This window comes from Notechis scutatus, chromosome 3 (genome assembly GCF_049901735.1).
Source record: "Notechis scutatus isolate UNSWTSFEM ecotype Mainland chromosome 3, rNotScu1.2, whole genome shotgun sequence".
Classification (NCBI taxonomy): Eukaryota; Metazoa; Chordata; class Lepidosauria; order Squamata; family Elapidae; genus Notechis; species Notechis scutatus.
Genome location: NC_142011.1, coordinates 176,366,112 through 176,390,867, shown reverse-complemented (window position 1 = coordinate 176,390,867; position 24,756 = coordinate 176,366,112). Strand labels below are relative to the sequence as shown.

Sequence of the window (24,756 nt, the reverse complement as noted above, 5' to 3'; positions counted from 1 at the left end):
CATCTTCTTTGAACTCAAAACACGAATCTGAACCTATATAATGAAGGATAATGGAATCAAATGGATATGCCTTCAATGCTTCAATAGTATATTAATATCTGCCTCAAAATGTGTATGAGGCACATGCATGTTATGTATTTCCCATGTTTTTCTTTTAGTTCAACTCACCTTCATACATAATTTTATTAAACTCCTGGGCATTTCAGTGACTCATAAGTGTGTTCCATTGTAATTAGCTTTGTGTTTGTTTCATAATGGTAGATGTGATACTTTCTGTTGTATTTAAAATGCATATTTGAAATGTATATTCTAGCTTTTCTTTCATCTCAGATTAACTGGAGAATCTTCTTTCACTTTCATTCCCTTATGGCTGAGGCCAGACATGAACATCTTAATTTAATTGGTTTCAAAAAAAATACAGACTGCTAATAGTATCATGGAAATGACAAATACACTTTTGGAATCTAAGTTAAGAGCTGGACTACATAAACTGTAGTTTCCAAAAAGTAAAAATTAATCATGCAAACATTCAAATGAGGGTTAGGCATTTCATGCTAGAACTATTAGCCTTCCTTAAGATAATTTATAACAAAGATTGAAAAGTGTGCTTAACATGGCTAACATTGTTTAGAAAATTACATTTTATAGTGTTTTGATTACAGAAAAAAATAAAGAAATATTTCAAGTTGTAGAATAATTAAGGAAAGGAATCACTTAAAAATAAGAGGATTTTGTCAATAAATGAGCACAGCAAAATAAATGTGTCAGGGAAACCATCACTAATTCACACCACTTGAAAAATTCTTAACAAATTAAATTACTTAACTCTGAATGACCACAAGAGGTCTCCATAGTTCTAGAAATAGTGGGGCTACACTTCCTCAAGTGAAAGGTTATATTGAGTTTATATTTTCTTCTTATTATGGCTGGTTGCGCAGTCAGCCAGATGTTTTGACTGGATTTGGCATTTTTGTCCACTTATGATGTTCTTCCTAAGGATCTGGAATAGGCAGATGTTGTTGTTTAATGGTGTTAAAGCAGGGTGCAAGTTGTTCCAAGTGAAACTGCCTTTTGCAATTGATCGATGGTGACTTTGTCAATATTGATAGTGTTCAAGTGAACTGCTCCAATTGCTTTGAGATTACACCAAAGGCACCTATTTTGCTTTCTGTTGCTACTCTATTTTTATTTGCAGGTCTTTGTATTCAGTTATCTCTCATTTCTGTTCTGCTATCTCCAGGTATTGCCACACCCACCATCCAAACTTTTTTGTCTTTTTTATTGACAATTGTTAAGTCTGAAGATTTATGTAGCAAGTACTTATTATGGTTGGTAGCACAATCAGCCAGATGTTTAGACTGAATTCAGTATTATTGTTGTTGTTGTTGTTATTTTAAAATTTGTTTCCAGTGTAGATATTATATAAGTGTTCACATTTTCTTTTATATTTTTTTAAACTCCTTAGAGAAAGACTGCTGATGATAAAACCATAAAAACAAACTTCACCTCAAACTTAACTATCTTTTCTAACATGATATCAGTCAGGAATATTCCAACAGGAGAAAAAGTTACCATTTGGAGATATACGTCTGGTCTTCATAGCTGTTTATTACAGTATAAAGAAAAAATATGGAAATGAGAAATATATATTTCTGAGACTGAACTGAAAACCACCATCAATATCAGTTGTCTATGAACCAAAGAAAGGGTGATGCTTATATAGGGCAAGCCCCAGACATTTTTTCATGGCTTCTAGATAAGGCCATCAAAAAATCTCAGCACTGTAGATTAGACTAAGAAGCTGAATATACTGGAGGTCCAAATTCAACGGCACTGATTTTTTTAGTTTGCCAAACCAACTGACCACAAGAGGGCAGTAGCTGGTAGGAGTAACTAGTTAAGGGTTAAACTCTGTGTCTCTTGTCTTTCACCCTGTCTGTTGTTTGTCTAAGACAGGGGTCCCCAACCACCGGGCCGCGGACCGGTACCGGGCCGTGGAGCACTCTTTACCGGGCCGCAAAGAAAAAAAATAAAAATAAAAATGGCGGCTTTCTTCGCCTTTGGTGAATGCTGCTGGGATCGGGATCAAGGACACAAATGAAAGAAGGGGAGGGAGGAAGCAACGAAGCCTGTCCTGCTCTCTGGCTCAGCTCTCTCAGTCGCTTTCTCGCTCCTCCACCAGCCCAGGAAGAAACTGCTTCAAAGAAGCCGGGGGTGGGGTGGCTTTCCTTCGCCGCAGCTTCCGAGCGCCCGTTCCCCCCCCGCCCCCGCTGCTCACGGTTCAATCCACAGTGCTCCGTTCTGCCTGCCTGCCTGTCTGGTTGTTTGGGAGCAGCTTCGCTGAGAATAATAACTATTCGCCTCTTTTTATCAGCTGAAGCTGCTCCGAAACGAAGAAGGCAGGCAGGCAGGCAGGTAGAACGGAGCACTGTGGATTGAACGCAAGCGGGCGGGCGGGCGGGGTGGGGTGAAACGGGCGCCGGGAAGCTGCGGCGACGGAAAAGCCACCTCCCCCGGCTTCTTGGGCTGCTGGAGGAGCGATAGAGTGACTGAGAGAGGAACGAGGCAGACACCTGAGGGAGGGAGGGAGGAGACACCTGAGGGATGGGGCTGAGGGAGGCAGGGCCGAGGCGCTCCCTGAACTTGGTGGTTTGCTGGCAGACGTTTATTACCCGACTAGGTAACAACATCAGATGTTACCTAGTCAGGTAATGAAACGTCTGCAAGCAAACTACCAAACTCGGATTCTCTCCCCCGGTCCTTGAAAAAATGTTTCTGCTTGAAACCGGTCCCTGGTACAAAAAGGTTGGGGACCACTGGTCTAAGAGACCGTTAATTTGAGGTCAGTCTTCTGCCTTCCTCCCTGATGCTCTGGAGGTCTAGGACTTTCCTGGTAGCATGTAGCTAGCGAGGTGTTAGGCTTTGCCTATTACCATAATATATAGGGTATGTATTTCCTCTAAATAAATCTCCCTTCTGTTATAGAGGCATACTTCACTAATTAATCTGGACTAGAAAATGCCAAAAGTCAGTTTGGTCCAGTGGTTAAGGCACCAGACTGGAAACCAAGAGATTGTGAGTTCTAGTCCTGCCTTAAACATGAAAGCCAGCTGGATAATTTTGAGCTAATCACTCGCCGAACCCTTCTCACAAGGTTGTTGTGGGGAAAATAGCAGGAGAAAAGAGCATTAGGTATGTTCGCTGAAGAAAGAGAAACAGAGAATGAAGGAAAACAAATTACTCTGGACATTTTCATGAAGTCCACCATAGATCAAAGAGTTTTTCTTTATTTTAAGAACCTCTCATCATGACAACCTGGCTGCTGGATTCAACCAATAAAAGTGAAAAAGAATTGGAATTCATGCATTTACTTATTCCTGCCCTTCAAACCCACATGCATATCACTACTGCAAGGAATCTAAATGAACACGTCCATTGCATTCCATGATAATTAGTCATGGGTTCACAAATTTTATGACTAGAACTAGGCAACGGTTCAACATTGTTACAAAGCCTTTACTCATTTGCTTTGTAATCTGTACAAGTCACGTAAGGTTTTGTTATGTCGGCAATATGAGAGAGACATGTAAAACTGGAACATCTCGGATTCTGATCTGTTGCCTCTGATCACCAGTACTAAATGTGGGTCATTTTTTTTTTAATTGAAAGAGGAGAGAGAGAAATAGAGGCAGATTTTTTTCAAACCGATTGTTGGAATACTTGGAATAAAAGTGCTTAAGTATATAATATGGAATATTTTCAGTATATAAAATGCTTTAATTTTGTTTCCATTTCATTTCACCCTAATATTGATTATAAAGCAATGTTTTAGATTCTGGCTGAGTTTCATTCAACTAATCTGACCTGAATGTAAAACCCATCAATGTTAAACTGCCATTTTTCTTTGTACACATGGAAAAACTATGTACAAATGGTTGTGAACTATGGAAACTTAATGAAAAATAACCTATACAGAAGTTTAGGAAGAACATAGAGGGATTTTTCTGCTACTTCTGACAACAATTTAACAGCAGCAGCAACAGCAACAAAAACTTTTACCAACTGTATGATATACCTTTAGCAGTTAATAATCCTACTTCCAGCAAAATTAAGTATTTTATCTTCCTTTCCTTTCTACATAAATTTCATGCATCAAATATATTGTTCTGGCATATTTAATTTTTAGAAATATCATTTTTTAAAATTTCAAAGGTGACAACTGCCCTGGATCTTTTAATTTCCTATAGCATGCATATGTCTCTGCTCCCTTTCAGCTATTGATTTTATTCATGTTTTTTTCAAATGTTCAGCTGTGATTGCATTTGCTAGCAGAGATAAAACAGAATTACTGGTGAACAAGCATGAATTATCAGCAGGGGTAGAAAAAAAATGAGATTTGAAGTAGTAGAAAAATAGACACTGCAGTCACAAGTTCTGATTGCACTACTTTTAGGTGGGGGCTGAGTCCCTGCCTCCCTGGGTTCCTTTCATAATGCTGTTGGTTATTTTGTTTGCTTCCTTGTCATGCATGGGTGATACTGGTTTGGCTACAAAATCAATAGCAGTCAACCATGAACACGGCAACTAGAGGGAACTGGAGGACAAGCAGTCCAACCAAAGCTAATTTTCAATAAACTGCATCGATTTTTCTGGAAAGAGAATTAAGCCAACAGTAGTACTTAGCATGTTTCCAAAAATGAGGCCAAATTTTCATTACTTTCTTGGTGTAACCTTGCCCTATCTTTACACTTCACAAAACCTGATTTATGTGAGGATGGAAAATTCATGTCCTCCAGCTATGGCTGCAAACTCTGCCAGTCTATTTGGAACATATGCCAAATTTACTTCTTACTGCTTTTCTCTCTTATTGTCTTTAATAATATTGCATGGTGAAAAATGATGGACACGTATAATCTTCCCATAACAAAACCCCATGAATTAGGTTTATAAAGGTATATATGGTAGGGTAAAGCGTCCCTCCTTCTCACATTAACAGCTTGTATTTCATCTCATAAATCTATCTTTCTATCGTGTGTGTTTTAGCTACTTTAGGGATATTTGTGGATGATTTTTAATTGTGTTTCCAAATTACAAAACATTTTGCCCAAATTAGACATAATGCATAAAATAAAAATGTTCTCTTTCTCCTTAAGATCAAGATTTATTATAAATACTCCTCTCCCAGAACCTATATATAACACTGAGAGAAACAAACTTTCATGCCAGAACAATAGTTTTTCCATATGAAATGCACTGAATATACTAAAAGCTTCAATATTTAAAAGCAAAATTACTGAATATGTGCATCAATCTACATGTGGGATGCAATTATGTAACTTACTTTAAACTCAAACAAAAATCATGTGGTGGGACAGCAAAAAATTCAAAATGCTTTTTTTTAAAGACCCATTCTACCCAGGAATGAATTGGGAGAAATATTTTTCACATAGCATGCTTCAACCCACGGATGACTAATGCAGATTATCATTTCACCAAGTGTTCTGAGGTAAGTCAAACTTGGTGTTAAGTTGCAGAGAAATTTAAAAACTGTTTCTTTAGACCTAAGATTGTTGAAAGCTACTAAAGGAGGCTCAGTTTACCACCATTGTCCTGCAAAAGAACTGAATAGATTTTTAAACAGAGGCCATCCCACAATGCAATCGTAGTAAGTTTTAAGAAAGGTAAAAATCTGATCCTTGTGCTCTCATTTTTCCACTGGGAAAAAAATAAAGGTTTGCCCAGACCTTAACCAGTGGATTAGTATCCTCTCCAAAAATAGCACCTCTTAAATGGAAAGTCAGAGCATGTGAAGAAAGGGCCCTGCTCTCAGAAGGCTGCTCTCTGAAGTCACTCTCCTCTACCTACCCCAAAAATCTCCTCTGGCAGCCACTAGCCGGAGTATTTGGAACGCCTTCTAAAATGTTTGGACTTGAACAATGCCAACCCTAAACAGGGCTGGAGCAGGGCTAAAATAGGTGGAGTCAGAACTTAAGAATGCCTCCTCGTACTGGCACAGATCCTCTCTGGAAATCCTGTGCAGAGGTGGGAAATCTGGCTAAAAAAGACGATTCCCATTTCTTGTTAGGAGAAAAAGACCCTTTTAATTGAAAATTCAAAAGTCAGTGTAATTATTTTAATTTGATTGATTCATTCTGTATAGTATAGATTCAACTTTAGTTAAGTAGGAAATAGCTTAGTTCTGGGGAGAAGGTTTGGAGAATGTACTTTACCTTAGGAAAAATCATATCAAGGAAAGAAGAGTTAATATTTTTAATGATGATTGTTAAAAAAGGAACATTATTTTGTTATTATATTATTTGTGTGTGTGTATGTGTGTGTGTGCATGTGCGTATGTGTGTGTGCGCATGCATCTATGTGTGTTTGTGTGTGTGTTTCTTAGAATTTTTGAATGAGCATTTGTGAGCAATCTGAAACCATGCCCAAAATATGGACACCTGGTATTAAGTTTCTTCTTTAAAGTTTAAATTAATCAGAAAGACAATCACAATGCCTACAATAGAATTTTAAGTCATGCATTACAAATTAGCAGGTCGATATCTTCAATATTGGCTGCATATTGGCTGAAAAAAATCCTGACAATCCCTAAGTAGCAGCAAAAACTACTGCTCGTCTGGATTTTTGTGGCATGGTATGGTAGCATTCACCTTCTCCAAAGGCTGTTTTAGATCATCTTGAAAGGAATTCTAACTCAGAAATACCATGGTCTTGCTTTTCCATTTGCATTATGCAAGGAGAGGCACGTTGCTGTCAAGACCACAAATAACAGCAAGCTATCATGTCAAAGATACTCTGTCCCCGAATCCCTGAGTCAGCTGCTCCCGTAATACCTAGCATCAAACAGCCCAAGGCACTTTGTGCTCCAGAGGCATCAGCCTCTTGCTTTGCTTGATGTCATTTTGGCTGGGAAGGCAGTTAAGCTTCTCTTAACTATAGCCCCATTTGCTACTGTTTTATCAAAGCCTTTCCATGCCTGGCAGCCAATGGCTCCGTTGGGTACCGGGAATGTGATCTGGATCTCCAAGTGGAGGAGTAGCATGACCATATTTATGGCTGTTGCTATTCTGGGGCAGCAGGTTGCTGCCTGTGCTCTCTTGGCAGCAGAAGCACATTGCCTGCCCCTTCGTCTTTCAACACTCACAGCCCACAGGAGAGAATGAAATAAAATGTACAGTTTACTCAAAGAAATACAGCTTGCATGCATCAGACTTTTTTTAAAAAAGTATCTTAATTATAATGTAGTTTAAATCTGATGTGGCAATAACTGTATAATAATGGTGCTCTTATATTTAAGCATATTATACCTATACCTAATCCTCTCCCGGCCTGTTTGTATAAAATACAGTTAATCTCATGTATTGGTTCATACAAGTTCAAAGCTGGATTGGCTTATCATCACCTACCATATCTTGGCTGGCTAGCAAATGTAGCAGAGAGAGAGAGAGAGAAAGAGAGAGAGAGACCACAGGCAATCCATTCTATACAAGAAAGCTATAGTGGATCATAGTTTATAGTAGATTAATGTTCGGATATGTGAGGTTGCCATATTTGGTTGCAAGCAACATATGATTTTCTATATAAACCCAAGTTTCAGGGCTTTCTATGTTCAAGGCTTATAATACTGAAAACAATAGTCATCCCGCTTTTGTTTTCAGACAAAATATAGAAAGCAATTTACATTAACAAGAAGCATGTTATTTAGATTACGGAAATAATAATTTCCCAGTACTCAGCAGAAATTACCCTATGCTTAAAATACTATGTCCACTTCTGAACATTATACAGGAAGTCTTTGTTTATGGACACAATGGGGAACCAGCAAATTGGTCATTAAGAAAAGTGGCTGCTAAATGAAGCTGCAACTGTATTTATGATCTTACTTCAGTTTTTCTTGCCTTTACAGACTTGCAAAAGTGATAAACTGTGACGATTTCTTGTAAATTTATGTTTTTCATCGTTGTCACCACTATGAACAAGGCATGCACTAAATAAGACTACCTGCATTTTAAAAGGAAAACGAAGAAAGTGAAGAATTCAGAAATCTATCAGGATGGTAAAAGGTCTGAAAATCAGGCTCTGCAAGAAACAATTAGGAAGAAACATTAAGAGGTTTAAATGTCTATGGAGATTCTCAGTCATCCAAGTCACGGTTGTCTCAAAGGTGCTTTTTAAAGAGACAATTGGGCTTTCTGCTTTTCATTTGAAGACGTTTTGCTTCTCATCCAAGAAGCTTCTTCAACTGAAAAAACTTTCTGGATGAGAAGCAAAACGTCTTCAAAGAAAAAAGTCCAGTTGCCTCTTGAAAAAGAATCTTTGGACATGTTTAGCTTTCAGAAGAGAAGACTGCAGGGAGACATGATACTTTGAAGATTGTGTCTCTGTGTGTGTGTATGTGTGTATGTGTGTGTGTTTACACTTTAATTGGAGAAACATATGGTGCCAAAAAAGAACCACCATGAATCCATGTAATGTATTGCTAGTTATAAGAAGAATAGAAAAGTGATGATACACCAGATGTTGCAAAAGTTTACTCCCAGCATTCCTTAAAAATTGTGGCTAATGGCAAGAATGCTGGGAGCTATCTTGTAGCAATATCTGGGGTTGTCAATCATGTTTCTACACCAATTAAATTGTAATATTTCTTGACTAATTTTGAATCAGTTCTTATTGCTCACTCACACTCCCCTCACAGGATTCTTGTAAGAATAAAAGAACCAAAGTCATTGCTTGAGCTTCATAAGAAGAAAGTGGGCATTCATATAATACACCCACTGGAACACAGAGATTATAAAAATAACCACTGGAAAAAAACATGCATAGGCAAGCTAATGTAAATAAGGACTGGATAAAAGTAAACATCAGCACTGTGGAAATAGTTGAATTAGACTTAATATATTCTTATGCATCTGAAAAATGTGATAATTTTTCCTACCAATCAACTCCTTCTTTTTAAAGGCTTTTATAAAAAGAATTACCATTAGCACATTACTATAACCTCTGAATCCAAATAGTGAGTTTGAAGTATTCTATCCTAGGCATCTCATTTCAGCCTGCTCTGGTAAGTTATTCATCCTATTTATTGTCAGCTGTGGAAAGCTATGATATATATAAAATAACTGATAAATACGTATATCAGAATTGGCCCAAAATCCACCTGCAAGAAAACCAAGAATTACACCGCTGCTTGGATATATCTTCCCAGTTTAACTTCTGTGACTTTATTTATTCAGAAAAGTCAAGTGAATATTATGCCTATCAGAAACACAGGTAGTCCTCGACTTACAACAGTTCATTTAATGACTATTCAAAGTTATAACAGTATTAAGAAAAGTGACTTATGACCGTTTTTCACGCCTATGACCATTGCAGTATCCCCATGGTCATATGATTAAAATTCAGAAACTTGGCAACTGACTCATACTTATGACAGTTGCAGTGTCCTGGGGGTCATGTCACCTTTTGAGAGCTTCTGACAAGCAAAGTCCATGGGGAAACCAGATTCATTTAACAACCATGTTATTAACTTAACAACTGTAGTGATTCACTTAACAGGGGTAAGAAAGATAAAACAAAGCAAACTCACTTAACAAATATCTCTCTTAGCAATAGAAATTTGAGCCTCAATTGTGGTCGTAAGTCAAGGATTATAGTATATGCTTATAGAAGATATTTCTAGTTCAAAATTGGCGTGTGTGGGTGTATGTGTGTGTGTGTGTGTGAATGAATAAATAAATAAATAAATATAAAATAAAATAAAATCTGGCTTCTTTGCTTCTAAGAAAAGTACCCCTAGGATAAAGCAAATTGTGTGCCAACTGAAAATATAGCATTTTTATTCTCCTATAAAAGTAGTCAGAACTAATGTAATTAAATCCTATATTCTCGGGATTATCTTTAACTTTACAAATGAGCTAAGATTGGAATGGAGGATTTTCTCACAACTCGCTCAGCTGGCAAGGCAAGGATCAGCTCTCATTGTTATTCTTCAGTATCTGCCTGAACAGATACAGCTGTTATTCCATTCTACGTGCTGTAGTTTCACCCTGGACCCCATGATTTCTCCTTGGGGATGGCAGATGGACATTCCAACTGATTGTCATTCCACTTATGGATCTGTCATGTATTTGCTATTCTTCTCCAAACGCTCAATCCTGCTGGTTCCTATGACAACCTACATATCTTTCTATTGTTTCTCCAAGGCCCCCTTCCTGTAGTTTTTATTTCTATTTTTCTCCTTGCCCGTCAAACTTACTTCCTACTTTTCCTTTCGGCATGCCACTGCCTCCAACACATTCTTCTATTGTTCTATATAATCCATTGCTCTAACTAGGCAACCCTTGTCATCTGCAGAAATTCCACTTCAAAGCTGTGTTTTCTCTGACTTCTGTAGAAAACCTTACACCCCAGGAAGGAAGTACCCCTGGGAAAGGCAACTTATTTGTGTTGGCCAAAAGCCATACCCACTGGAGTAAAGGCCTTGTACATATAGAATTGTGTCCTCCTTGTTTATTTCTATTGCCTTTTAGATTTGGAAGAAGCCACCCTGTTGCTATTTTTTTATATCCCTTTTTGTGCTAAAAGTAGAATTAGACCGAGACTATTATGCTCACAGCTTTATTTCTTGTAGCTATAGAAGTTGTGGCAGCATATGAGTTCTTCAGATTTTAGCCTCCTCTAAAGGGAGGCTAGGTGGAAAGGGATTCTGGCCCAAGGGCACCAAAATCTAATTGTCCAATCTAAGCATCTTTTGAATGTTGAACTATTATTTATACTTTGAAACAAGTATAATAATAGTTCAACATTCAAAAGACGCAGATGTCCTTAACAGTTTACTTTTGGGGTGGACCTGAATAATTTCTGCCTGTGCAAGGAACAAAGATAGTAACTCTGCCTTCCTGAAACAAGTCCGCTCTGATCTCCACACAGAGCAAAATGAAGTTAAGAATGAAGCTACACGATGTGTGAGATAGATGTTTAATGCTACACTGTAAGAATATACTTCTAATTCTATAACTCCAAGTACCTAGCAAGGTTCCAGCAATAGCGAACTTTATTGACTTGTAGCCCTCAGCTCACCAAGACATATTTTGCTACTGTTTTGCACCTAGAGAATTAAATTAAAATCGTCCTATCTCATCCACAATCTGAAGCAATTCAGTCTTATAAACCATAATTTTGGAACTGGCTAAGCAAGATTCCCCCAAGGAAGACTTGTTCAAAAACAAATGCAGGGAAAGAAAGGAACTCTGCTCATGCTCAGAGAAAGAAGTCTAAGAGGTTTGCCAAACGTTTCCTAAATCAGGACGGCCAAATACCCAGGAGGGGGCCACTCCACCCCGGGGGTTTCAAGCGGCCAAAAGGCTGCGCAAGCGTATTTCCCGACTTCGCCCCCCCCTCTTTCACACAAACACACATACACGCACAGCCACAGCTTCGCCCTCCCTAAGGCCAGATGGCAACCCCGGGGACTGGGGCTGGCGAGCTTTTGCTTTCAAGTTCCCGGAACCATCCTTTTCTCACGCGCCTCCTGACACACCTGCCCTTGCGGGCTCCGCCTCGCTCGCCGCGCCTCCTGCTCGTTTCCTTCGCCCGGGGTAGAGCCGGACGGCGAGGGCTGAGGACGGAAGGAGGGGACGGGCAAGGAGGGGAGGAGCAGAGCCGAGGGCGGGAGTCAGTGCCGAGCCGAAGATCGCTGAGTAGGACGGAGCCGCGGCATTTGTCGCGGGCACCTTGGCAGGGAACGCAGCGCGCGGCGGCGGCGGCGGCAGCAGCGCGAGGTGGCGAAGGAGTAATCTCGGCCCGGGCGCGCCCCGCTCCCCCTGAATGACGGGCGGCAGGTTCGACTTCGACGATGGCGGCACCTATTGCGGCGGCTGGGAAGACGGCAAAGCCCACGGGCACGGCATTTGCACCGGGCCCAAAGGGCAGGGCGAGTACGCGGGTTCGTGGGCGCACGGCTTCGAGGTGGTGGGCACTTATACCTGGCCCAGCGGCAACACCTACCACGGGTATTGGGCGCAGGGCAAACGCCACGGGCTGGGCGTGGAGACGAAAGGCAAATGGATGTACCGGGGCGAGTGGTCGCATGGTTTCAAGGGCCGCTACGGCGTGCGCCAGAGCCTCACCAGCCCTGCCCGCTACGAGGGCACCTGGAGCAACGGGCTGCAGGACGGCTACGGCGTCGAGACCTACGGGGACGGAGGTGAGTGGGTGAGCTGAGGAGCGGCCGCTAGGGGGCGCCCGGGGCCGGCGCACATTGGGGCGTGCAAAGCGCTGCTCTTCCACACGGGCGTGTGCAACCGCGGGGCTCAAGAGTGTGAAGGTGCGCTCAGCAGGTAATGCGTTTGGCTTCTCTTGCTTTCAGTTTTATTTATTTTATTTTAGAAAAAAAAGGCTCATCTACTGTGAATAAACGCATTCAAATGACTTGGAGACCTGTAGTTCGCAAAGAAATATTTTACACACTCCCTGCTGGAATAAACTTGTCAATCAATAAGGCAGTTGCGATGAAATACATATGGGTTCAAATGATAGCAAAGCTGGGGATATAATAACAGTTCTGAGCATTATTCACTGATCTTTTACAGAAGTATTTCAGCATCATTTTACTTTTTGCCATGGTTAAACTATTGAGAGTCAAAAAACATTTGCTTGACATCCACTTTCTCCCTGGGCAGTTATTTCCATTAGTAGAACTAGATGTGGCTACTCTGATTTCAGTTTGGAATTTCACTTAAGTCATCCCCAGGACACTTTCCAAAGAATTTCTGAGTTATTAAGCTGCACTGTAAGTGCAAAATTTTCTCACAGTTAATTACAAAAGTGCCGAGCCTCTTTGTTCTTAGAAATATGCCAATTTAAAAGGAAATACCATTAGCAGGGAACATCAAGATTTTTTATTTGTGAGAAATTTATCGCTCTGGCTATTATTGATAGAATATTGATATATTCATGCAATATACAACCATACTTTGACAGTCATATTGGTTTCAATAAAAATAGCTTTGATGTAGAGTCCACACACAACCAGCCAACTTTTTAAGGATGAGATAACACCCAGCAGAGCTGTCAACTATGCATTTATCCTTAGCAGAAGTACTGAAAAATTCGTGGCGAGCACACCCATCAACAATACAATTTTAATAAAAATATAAAAATAAGGGTAAAAGAAATGGAAACCATGAAGCCAACCAGAGTTAAAATAAATTATAAAAAGGAATTTAATGTTTGATGTTTCTAGCCAATCAACTATCAACATAATGTCTATCCTTTTGGAGTTAAGCTTCAGTAGGCTTGCCTCAATATGGTATAATATTACAATACTCTCAAACATTGATTCACTGTTTCTGCCATGCTGAAAGAAGTAATATGGATTTTATAAGCATGTTGATGGCACCTGACTGTAAAACTTTAGCTGATCCCACTGAACGGGTCCCATGTAGATAACTGAAGATCCAGAAATATAAATTAGGTTACAGTTCTTTTCTCACTACACCTCAGGTTGTGCAAGGCCCTGTTATTCAGGTCTGAAATCAAATAGGTTCAGAAATTTTTTTTCATATAGATATGAAGTTGTGGGTGCATGACATTTTTCCAGGTATCTAGCTGTAGTAGGAGATAATTGAAATCAGTCTATATGGTTAACATCTGGAATTAAGGAGGGTTTAATTAGGAATCTTTAGGACTGTCTTGTTCTTCCCTCCCCTTTTTTTCTATTAAATGACATTTAACAGGGAGAATAGAAATATATCTGCAATATTCTCTGTCTTTGTTAGTTATCAATAGTTTTAATACTATTTTCTTTCTTTAAATGAACAGAACATCATTTTACATGGAATTAGTTAATTATGAATTTTAATAAAAACATTAGAGTGCAATTCTCTGGTTCTTGCTTCCCAGAACAGTACTGGATTGTGAGTCGTGCCCCCGCCCCAGGATCAGATAGAAGGCTATATCTAGGTAGAAGGGTAAAATCTCACCTTCACACCTGCCTCTTTATGGTTTAAAAGAAGCAGTCATGACCATTAATCAGTGGGTAGGCTTAAGAAGCTAATAACACAGAAAGTTGTAAATACTTTAAGTATTGTACTTGCCCCAAACCTGCTGAAAATTTGAAATGGTAGGAAGACTGGGGAGCACAGAACATGATCAGAACACGCAATGTAGGGATCCCTTCCCCACGATAGTTCTCATCCAGCAGGACATAGATAATATTAGGGAAAAGGATTACAATTCTCATCTTCAACAATACATACAGAATTTAGATATAGGATTGTGCTTTGATGTTCTCTTGGATATCATGAATTAATTCCTTGTTAAAATTTAATATAAGCTATGGTAAGGCCAGATAAAAAAATTGTCATATGTTTTTTCCCTTTAAGAGTTGAGGATAATTTTAGCATGTCGGCAGTTGATGTGCAGGCTTACTTGTAGTGAATCTTGCATATTTCTATTATAAAAATTCTTTAATATAATTATTTCATGTTAGGCATATGACAAAAACAATATTCTTGAACATGAAGATATCCAGTCCTAATCCTATGACTTTATTCAAGAAGAAAAAATGTTTGCAATTAATATTTCAATTTCTTCTGGCTTCAAAGTGAACATTGTAAGGATATCAAACAAGCATATTCAGGAGAAGAGTACATCTTGTTCAGATAATTCTTTCAACGGCACCATTTGTGTCATTTAAACACTAGTCACCATTTGGCTTGTTTCCAGTGACAACATTTATAAAGGGCTATAGAACCATTTTTGACATATTCTAACCTAAAGATATTTTACTAACGTTGTATGTTACGAGTATTAATCTCACAGTCATCTCACACTTAAGGAAAGACAAAATAAAAATACGTATGTAAATAGAATATAGGAATATTTATTTTATATGGACAATTAACATTGCATAAATAATGTACAATAAATGTACTTTGCAGATTATTTCACAATTCCTTATATCATTTATATCTATTTAGAGAAAAAAAACGTATTTTTAAAGCTGTCTTATTCTGTCTTGGCACTCTGTGTACAGAACTGTGTGATGACCAAATGCTATGCAAATTCTTATTCAAATGAAAGACCCATTTATAGATTAACAGCTCAGTTCTCTGTTTGCTGGTGCATAACTGTCCAGATGGTACTTGTTGTGAGTGTGTACATATGTAGTGAACTTTTTGCAGCATTTACTTAAGAGCCATTGCAGCCCATTCTTTTATTTCATTTATATCCAATGATCAATGCTTCTGATTTGGAAGATCCAGAAAATATAAATATATACATATTTTTCGGTCATGATCCCAGTGATTATAGCTATGTACCACGTGGTAAACATGATTTCAAATTAAGTCATATTCAATATATTCTGTAATTGATAACCTTTTCTTTAAAATGTTTTAAAATGTTTAAGATTTTTAAAAATATGTCGAATCTTCATATCTCACAGCCCTACTCTAGTTTTTTGAGACATTCTTAATATATTTCACGTAAAATATTAAGTAAAATAGGCATATTTCAAGTAAATGGACAAAAAATTATAGTTTCTTAGTTCTTTTCAAAAGGTCATTTTCCAGTTCAATATTGATTAATTGATTATATGCCATCAAGTTGTTTTTAACTGTTAATGGTCAGATATATTTTGTCCATGACACTCTATCCCCAACCTGGTTCTTCAAGTCTTCCAAGGGTACATCCATTGTCCCTGTAATTGTGCCCATTTCCTTTGCTGCTAGTAATTTATTTTTACTTGTACCTTTCCCAGTATTGTAGACTTTTTGAGAGCACTAAGTCCTTATATATTACTTTGTACAAAATCTTACATAGCAATATAATTTACAGTATTGAATTACCAAGTATTTTTATATAGCAATAGCACTTAGACTTATATTCCGCTTTACAGTGCTTTACAGCCCTCTCTAAGCGGTTTACGGAGTCAGCATCTTGCCCCCAACAATCTGGGTCCTCATTTTACCCACCTTGGAAGGATGGAAGGCTGAGTCAACCTTGAGCTGGTGAGATTCAAACTGCCAAACTTCTGGGCAGCCAGCAGTCAGCAGAAGTAGCCTGCAATACTGCATTCTAACCACTGCGCCACCACGGCTCTTATAAATAGGGATTTTTTATTGTTGTGTGCTGAGATTCATCTGTGGAAAATGTTTAGTAGAAAGTATAAATTGTTACTTTCAGTGCTGCCTATGGATAATAATTTTATCAAAGCCATCAAAAAGTACAATGAACAACATTTCAACAATGTCAATGTTAATTGTAAAAACTACCAAAAATCCATTATATAGAATGAAAGTTCAAATCCTTTTGTAGTTTGCCGCTATTGAGGAAAATCTTGCTTTCATATTTACTGTGTTTTGTAAAGTTTATACAGATGGTAAAATGTATGCTTGAATTCCTTAAAATTATTTCTATAGGTTCATGCTTGTGATTGTCTTAAAATACTTGTGCTGAAAAATACAAACGTTGAATCCTGAGGGCTGATGATGAATACATTTGAATAAAAGTTTCAAATATTTATTTATTTCATTCATTATTTTTCTTTGACAAGGTACATACCAGGGACAATGGACAGGAGGGATGAGACATGGCTATGGTATGCGGCAAAGTGTTCCTTATGGCATGGCGACTGTGATCCGTTCACCCCTCCGGACATCTCTAGCTTCACTCCGTAGCGAGCAGAGCAATGGCAATGTTCTACATGATATCACTGCAGACAGTCCTGCTGGAACTAGAGGAGGGTTTGTGTTGAATTTTCACAGTGATCCTGATAGTGTTGGTAGTAAGAAAAAAGGAGGCTTGTTCAGAAGAGGATCTCTTCTTGGTAGTATAAAACTTAGAAAATCTGAATCAAAATCATCAATATCTAGCAAACGTAGCTCTGTCAGAAGTGATGCTGCCATGAGCAGGATTAGTTCTAGCGATGCCAATTCTACCATTAGTTTTGGAGATATGGACTGTGATTATTCTCCAGTAGAAGACCATGTTGATGCTACCACCACAGAAACCTATATGGGTGAATGGAAGAATGACAAGCGTAATGGCTTTGGTATTAGTGAGCGTTCAAATGGTATGAAATATGAAGGCGAGTGGCTAAACAACAAGAGACATGGGTATGGATGTACTATGCTTCCAGATGGCACCAAGGAAGAGGGAAAGTATAAAAACAATGTTTTGGTCCGTGGAATAAGGAAGCAGCTTATACCAATAAGGAACACAAAAACTAAAGAAAAGGTGGAGAGAGCACTTGAAGGTGCCCAGCGTGCAGCTGCCATGGCTAGAACTAAAGTGGAAATTGCAACCTCCAGGTAGGTTCATTCTTGGCTTTAATGACACAGATTAGAAAGATCTTGATAGCTAGGAATTATAGCTTATGCTTTCTTGTGTGGAACTTCTTTGCTTCAATTAAATTGGAAATCAAAGTAAGAAAGAAAGGGGGTCAAAAGGTTTAAGCTGTACAATCATGCTGAAATGAGGTTGCACAATATTGACAGCATTGATTGTTGACACTCTAGAATGTATAAATCTATCTAGAAACTAAGTCATATGTATTTTCCCCCTGCACTGGTTCTTGGCATGATTTCTTTTTCTGACTAAACCTGCAATTGACACTAAAGATAAAGGGCATATCTGCTAACTTGATTAAAAGCCTTTTCTCTTGAGCATTCTCTTAAGTTTCATTAGCCTGTGTTCATTGAAGGATTCTGAAGATTTATGTGAATTAGACTGATTTTAGGAATTATGTGGGATGTACTGGTAATGCTGAAATCAAAGAATACATTTTTTGACAACCATGAAATTTGTCATGTGAGCATCTTGGATACTTAAGTGAAGCATAACATTTATTTTTTATCTTATACTTTTGTTAGCAGCTTTGGTAATAATTGTGTTAAAAGTAGGATCCAAAGGCAGATGCAAAAATTTAAATTCAGATTTAATTAGGGCCCTCAAAATCAGTGGAATGGCCTAGTCTTTTTAAAGCTTCTTGGGTGTTTTCTGGTAGCTCATATTGGTCAATTCAGTTTTTGAATAATTGCTATTTTGATGTGGTAAATGTAGCATTTGTAATCTTGGCAAAAAACATTCTGCAGTATAAATTGTAAGGATATGTTTATGGTACCTATGTAAAATGATTTTGTGCAACTTACCCCTGACATTTAGATTAAATAAACCTCATCGGTTATACTTTTTAAGTGTGGCTTACCTATACATGTAGCAGGTTTGAGTCAGGAGGCTTGGCAGGATTTAGCTCAGGTATAAGTAAATTTATCTTGTAAAAATCCTTTTAAATTTGCATCTAGAGATTGAATGTACATGGTTATATAAATATTGTTGCACGATAGCTTGATTTTATAAGGAAACGCTTGGTAATATTACTTGCTAGCAAAGCATTGCATAGATAGTGGGGCCTTCTCACAGTTTCACATTGTGTATCTTTCCCGGATTAGAAAGGTCTTCACTCAGTCATTCATTCTTTGGTCATCTCCTGAGTAGATTATTGTAATGCATTCTACATGGGGCTCTTTTTAAATAACATAAAGAAGCTTCAGTTGGTCCAGAATGCACAGCATTGGCAATTTTGGGTGTGTTTCACTTTGATCATATTACACCTCATGTTGCATAAGTTCAGTTGGCTCAAGTTTGTTTCCAGATGCAATTCAAGATGCTAGTTATTACCTGTGTGGTGTGGGGATTGAGGGATTGCCTTAATCCAATTTTTCTACCTGTGCATTTACACTGAACATGAGGGACAGGCTCCAGATTAGGGTTTGTCATAGTGGGCCCAGGATCATACCTTTTCATAGTTGTGCCTGATTTCTGGAACACTACACTGCTTGAGGTTTAACTGCCCCATATCTACTCATCTTTTGGAATGTCTTGAAGACTGCTGTTTTCACAGACCTGGGGCCCAGGATCAAGCCTATGCTAGGATGAATGGTGTGTTGTATTACTCAGCTAGGAATAGTGTTTCCTGATTTTATTAATTTAGCCAGGTATTTATATTGTATTTTATTTCTTATTAGCCACCAGGAATTGCATTGGTGCCCATATAAATTGATATATAAAATAAAGTTAAAATTAATTAATTAATTAAAAATAAATATCTAGTCTAAAATGTGTTCAAAAATCATTTTATCTTTATTAGATGGCAGATGAATCGTGCACTCTTTTTTCCTGATCAAGTGTAGTGCTTGTATTTAGAAATTTGTATTTTTAAAAATAATAAACTTATTTTGTTAATTTTTAAAATATTCTTATTTATCAGTTGATATGCAGAAGTCAATTTCAAATGCAATTTGCTGGATCACTTCTAACCTAGAACTATGTTCAGAGTGTAGTCTTTTTCAATCATACCTCCTGGCACCTTTAAAAAAAACCCAAAGGTGTCAAAACAAAACTAGTAGCTTTCCTTTGAAAACCATATTTTCATCATGTGAATGGTAGTCTTGTACTTGGAGAGGTAGGTTTAATTCATGTGTGCAAAGCATAGGTGTTACATATGATCCTGACCAAAAATGTGGTCCTAGAGACACTCTGCTCTTTTCTCTTTGTTAGCCAGCTGAACAGTCTGAGCAAATAGTCTTCTGGAATTTGGTTGCTGGAGTAGAGGGAGGCAATTGGCTGCCATTCACAGCACGAAATCAAGCACTATGTGATCATTTGCGTGGTGGGGATCATATTACTGGTTTCCTGCCACCAATGGCATCAGGATATCAGCACTCTACAGTAGACGTTGGAAAGAAAGGAATTGAATTAGATATCTGTGAAGATACTTGAACTCCTAATAACCAACCTGGTATCTATATGGCTCTTAAAATTGAAAATGTCCCACCTCACATTCCAAATGAAAAGATTCTAAATTTCATTTTAAGAAACAGATACAGGTAATTTACAACAGTTCATTTAGTGACATTTCAAAGTTACAACGGCTCTGAAAAAAAGTGACGTATGATCATTTTTTACATTTACAACCGTTGCAGCATCCTTATGGTTACATGATCAACATTCAGAAGCTTGGCAACAGGTTCATATTTATGATAGTTGCAGTGTTTTGGGGTCATGTGGTCACCTTTTATGATCTTCTGACAAGCAAAAGTCAATCCAGATTGACTTAACAACCATGTTACTAACTGAACAAATGTAATGATTCACTTAACAACTATGGCAGGAAAAGTTGTAAAATGGGGCAAACTCACTTAACTTCTCATTGTTTCACTTAGCAACATAAATTTTGGGCTCAATTGTGGTTGTAACTCGAGGACTATCTGTATTGAGAAATATCATAAAAAGCAATAACAAGCTCTATAATGTTACTGCATGAAAACTCAACAGAAACTTAGTAGAGTATGAGAACATTTTGGTTGATCTGGAAAAATATGCAGGATTGACCTGATTTTAATGTGGGTGTTAGATTCTCCTCCATGCTGCATCGAGAGCCCAGGATGGGTTGACTCCTTCCTATGACGTAATTTAGCTGAGTCTGTACTAAGATATAAAAGCCAGCCCTCGGGAGAGACCCCAGCTTTTGACTCAGCTCCTTTCAGTCAGTAGCTGTGTCTCTGAAAGCTTCTGTTATATAACACCAGCGATCTTCAATGCCGTTTTTCCTCGTTTCAAGCAGCCCCTAGGATCTGGGCAGCTGCTCTTCCAGGAGAGCAGGGCTCTCTCTCTCTCTCCTGCAAGGTTGGGAACAGCATTGCCGGAGCGCTGTTCAGGCAAGTTGGGCAGTGTCTGTAGATCTCCCCCACGCCTGCGGTTTGAGCAGTCGTAAAAAGCGATCAGCAAACCGATAACAGCTTCAGCCAGCTGAGGTTCTGTAGATAGCATTCACCAGCGATCTTCAGTACCTTTTTTCCTCGCTTCAGCAGCTCCCAGAATCTGGGCAGCTGCTCTTCCAGGAGAGCAGAGCTCTCTCTCTCTCTCCTGCAAGGTTGGGAACAGCATTGCCGGAGCGCTGTTCAGGTAAGTTGGGCAGCGTCTGTGGACCTCCCCCACGCTTGCGGTTTGAGCGGTCGTAAAAAGCAATTGGCAAACCGATACCAGCGTCAGCCAGCTGATTGTGTGGCTAGAGGCTGCCCTTTCCCTTGCTGACTTCACTCGGGGCTCTTTATAGCCTAAGGAGCGATTCTTCGATCTCGGAGCCTGTTTCCCATAGTCAGCGGCCATCTTGGATTCAAGCCTTCCACCATGAGGTGAGTGGCCATTTTGTAAGCCCGGGGGCCATTTATACCCTAAGGGGCTTAATAGAAAAATTTCTAAAACAGCTTCTTTCCAACGCAAGAGCCTTTATTCTACAAATGGAGCAAGATAAGGGTCAGGGAGAGCTTCGCCCCCCCAGTGGAACAGTCTCTTAAGCCCAATAAGAGAAAAAGATGTTGGCAACGCACCCAATCAGTCCAGAGGGAGGTGGCTGCTAAAATCAGAGCTAAGGCTCTTGCCCCTAAGAAGGCAACTCAGGCTGAATTGAGGGCAGAGAAGCACAGACATGCAGCCCTAGAGAGGCAGTTCAACAGAACTATTCAACAGAAGGGAGTGCAACTACAGCATGTTTCAGGAGATACTCGTGGGCCCCAACCAAGCCCTCCCAAGGGAGGAGAAGTTATCTATGAACCTTTCCATCCTCCATCCTGGTCTCCTGAGGCTCTTGCTGTACAGTCAGATCCTCAGGATCTATGCAGATCTGGGCCTTATTTCCAACAGGCTTCTGTGCCCTATGCTCCTCACCCCGCTCCAGGCCTCAAACCTTTCCTCAATCTAGGCCTGAAGCCACCTTCACTCCCACAGCAGTGGGCCTTCGGCCTTCTGCCTCTACCTTTGAGCATAGACCAGGGGATATCCAAGATGTTGTCTCATTAGCCATTAGACAGGGATTGGCTGAAGGCTTCAAGTAAATTCTTCAACCTCTGGAAAGGGTTTAGGCCCTTCTCCCTTCTCAATCTGTAAGTTCCTTGCCTCATCATCCTGATTTACACAGGCCCCAGGACCTCAGGGTCCATTCTTCTCTACCAGAATGGGAGGAGGTTGATGAGGAAGGAAGGCCTTCACCATCTGAACACAGTTACTCTTCTCATTCAGAGTGTGAAGAGAGTGAGATTTTTGACCAAAATCTTTCAGAGGAAGAGGACTCTTGCCCAGAGCAGACATCCTCTGCATTGGTCTTCAATCCTTCTCTCTTCAGGCCATTACTCAGCATGGCCTTGGTCACTGTCAAGCTGTCACCAGAGGAAGTGGCTCCCAAGCCACAAGGAATTCCCTCTAGCCAAGGAGACTCATTTTTCTCCAAGCCTGTAAGTGCATGCAGGGGTTTTGCCTTCTCCCACTTTGTTCCTGGACATGGTCAAGGAACAGTGCGCTTCCCCTTCGGCAGGTCCTCACCCATCTTCTCTGGATAAGCGTTTCTACAACGTCAGCGCAGCCCTGGACAATTCCCTGGCAGTGCCTTCTGTTGATATTCTGGTTCTGGCCTCGTTCCCATTTTCTGGCACTCTCACGTGGGCATCCATACGGTGGCTGCACCAACTCCAGATTAGATTGCCTACATCTGATCTTTGGTCTCACCAAGGCCTTAATAAGATTATTGCAGCGCGGAATTCACCGCAGATGCCACTCTCAATTCAGGCATTCTGTCCTGTCTCTCGGGACATTTCAAGGCAAGACCTCATAAATCAGGCCATTCAACTCCTTCTTGAAATCCGAGCTATTCAAACCTGTTCCCCCCTCTCAATGGGGACGTGGGCTTTATTCTCGCCTTTCATCATTCCCAAAGCCTCAGGGGGGGGTAGCGAACCATCCTGGATCTAAAATTTCTCAACCAATTTGTAAAATAGAGGCTATTTAAAATGCAGACTCTGCATTCTATTTTAGAGAGCGTTCGGGAGGGCGATCTCCCCTCTTCCACTGATCTCATGGAGGCTTACCTCCACATCCCCATTTGGCCTCATCATTGCCAGTTTTTCCATTTCTGTTATCAAAATACCCATTACCAGTATCGAGCACTTCCCTTCGGCTTCTCATTGGCTTCAAGGGTCTACACGAAGGTTCTGGCAGTATTGATGGCATCTCTGCTTTCTGTTCCAGTGAGGATCCAATGCTACTTGGACAACATTTTGATTCTGTCCTCTTTCATCCATGCAGCCCATCGGGATCTGCAAATTACCCTGTCATATCTCCAGAGCCACGGACTTTTCCACTCCTCTCCACTCTAATGGTTCCTGCTTCCCTACCAACGAGCAGGAACCAGCCACTCATCCATCAAGGTCCCGCTCCTGCCACAAATCCGGAGATCTCTCAATTGGTGGTGTTCCCCGTTAATCTGGAAGGGACTCCTTTTCAGGTTCCCAGACAGGCTAGTGATAACCACCGATGCCAGCCTCCTGGGTTGGGGTTCCCATATGCAGGGCCAGATAGCTCAGGACCTTGGTCCAGGTCAGAGCAGGCCCTTCCCATAAATTGGCTAGAGCTCAGAGCCATTTTTCTAGCTCTCAAGCATTTCAGGCACTCAGTGACCAGCTCTCATGTTATAGTCCTTATGGACAACATGGCCGCCATGGCTCATGTCAACCGGCAGGGGGGAAACGAGGTCCAGAGCCCTCATGGGAGAGGCTCTACGGTTGGGGTTATGGGCAGAGGAACACCTGTTGTTGATCTCAGCGGACCACTTCTCCGGGATCAACAACTCCCAGGCCGACTGGCTCAGCAGGAGCCTAGTCGATCAGGCAGAATGGTCTATTCCTCCTTCTCTATTCAGGGACCTTTCCCTCAGATTCGCCGGAGGTCACCAGATTGCCTAGGTCACCAGATTCTTCACCAGGTTTCCTTGCCAGGGAGCGGAGGGGACCAATGCCCTTCGGTGCAGATGGCCCAAAAGTCTCCTCTATGCCTTTCCCCCGCTCCCATCATTCCGGCAGTAATTCGGAAGATGTTGGAGGAATGAGCGGAGCTCCTCCTCCTGGCACCCTATTGGCCAAGGAGGCCCTGGTCAACCTGTCGGTGGCTTCTCCTTGGAGGATCCCAGCCCATCTAATCTCCCTTCATCAGGGGATTCTGCTCCACCCAGAACCCAGTGGCTCAAGCTGACCATGTGGCACTCAAGCTGACCAAGCGGCTAGAGGTGGCTGATCACTGGTCATCCTCACTATCCTGGCATCTCGCAAACCTCCCACAAGGCGCATCTATGATGCCATCTGGAAGGCCCTTCCCGATGGTGCCTTAGGGGGGGTGTCTCTCTCCCGCTTTAGCCCAGTTGGCAGAGGTTCTTAGATTCCTTCAGCATGATCTGGAGAAAGGTTGGCCTCCAACACCTTACGCAGGCAAGTTGAGGCCCTCTCGTCGGTTCTTTCATGGGGTTCGCTTCCTTACTTATCCCATCACCCTTCAGTCAGGAGGTTTTCGAAAGGGGCTTCCAACCTGCGCCCTCCAGTGGTTCACAGGTATCCTTCTTGGGATCTTCATGTAATCCTTTATGCCCTTACAGAGCCCCCTTTTGAACCCCTTAGAACATTGTCTCTCCGTTACCTGACTCTGAAGGTAGTGTTCCCTGTTTTCATCACTTCAGCCAGGCGGGTATCCGAGCTCGCTGCTCTTTCCATCAGACAGTACCTTTGTTCCTTTCACGATGATAGGGTTGTCCTCAGGCTGGACCCCTCGTTTATTCCAAGGGTTAACACCTGTTTCACAGGTCCCAGGACATTATGTTGCCTGGCTTCTGCCCCCTCCCGCAACATGACTTGGAGC

General features: G+C 40.5%; 1 protein-coding gene across 1 annotated transcript in view; it reads left to right on the top strand.

The window, feature by feature from the left end:
* Positions 1 to 11,476: 11,476 nt before the first annotated feature.
* Positions 11,477 to 24,756, top strand: part of JPH1 (junctophilin 1) — a 67,068-nt gene continuing 53,788 nt past the window's right edge. Inside the window, exons 1-2 of the mRNA XM_026691570.2 lie at positions 11,477 to 12,220; positions 16,574 to 17,330. Coding sequence (XP_026547355.1) covers positions 11,842 to 12,220; positions 16,574 to 17,330 — 1,136 coding nt within the window. The 5' untranslated portion in view covers positions 11,477 to 11,841. The remainder of the gene's footprint in view (positions 12,221 to 16,573; positions 17,331 to 24,756) is intronic.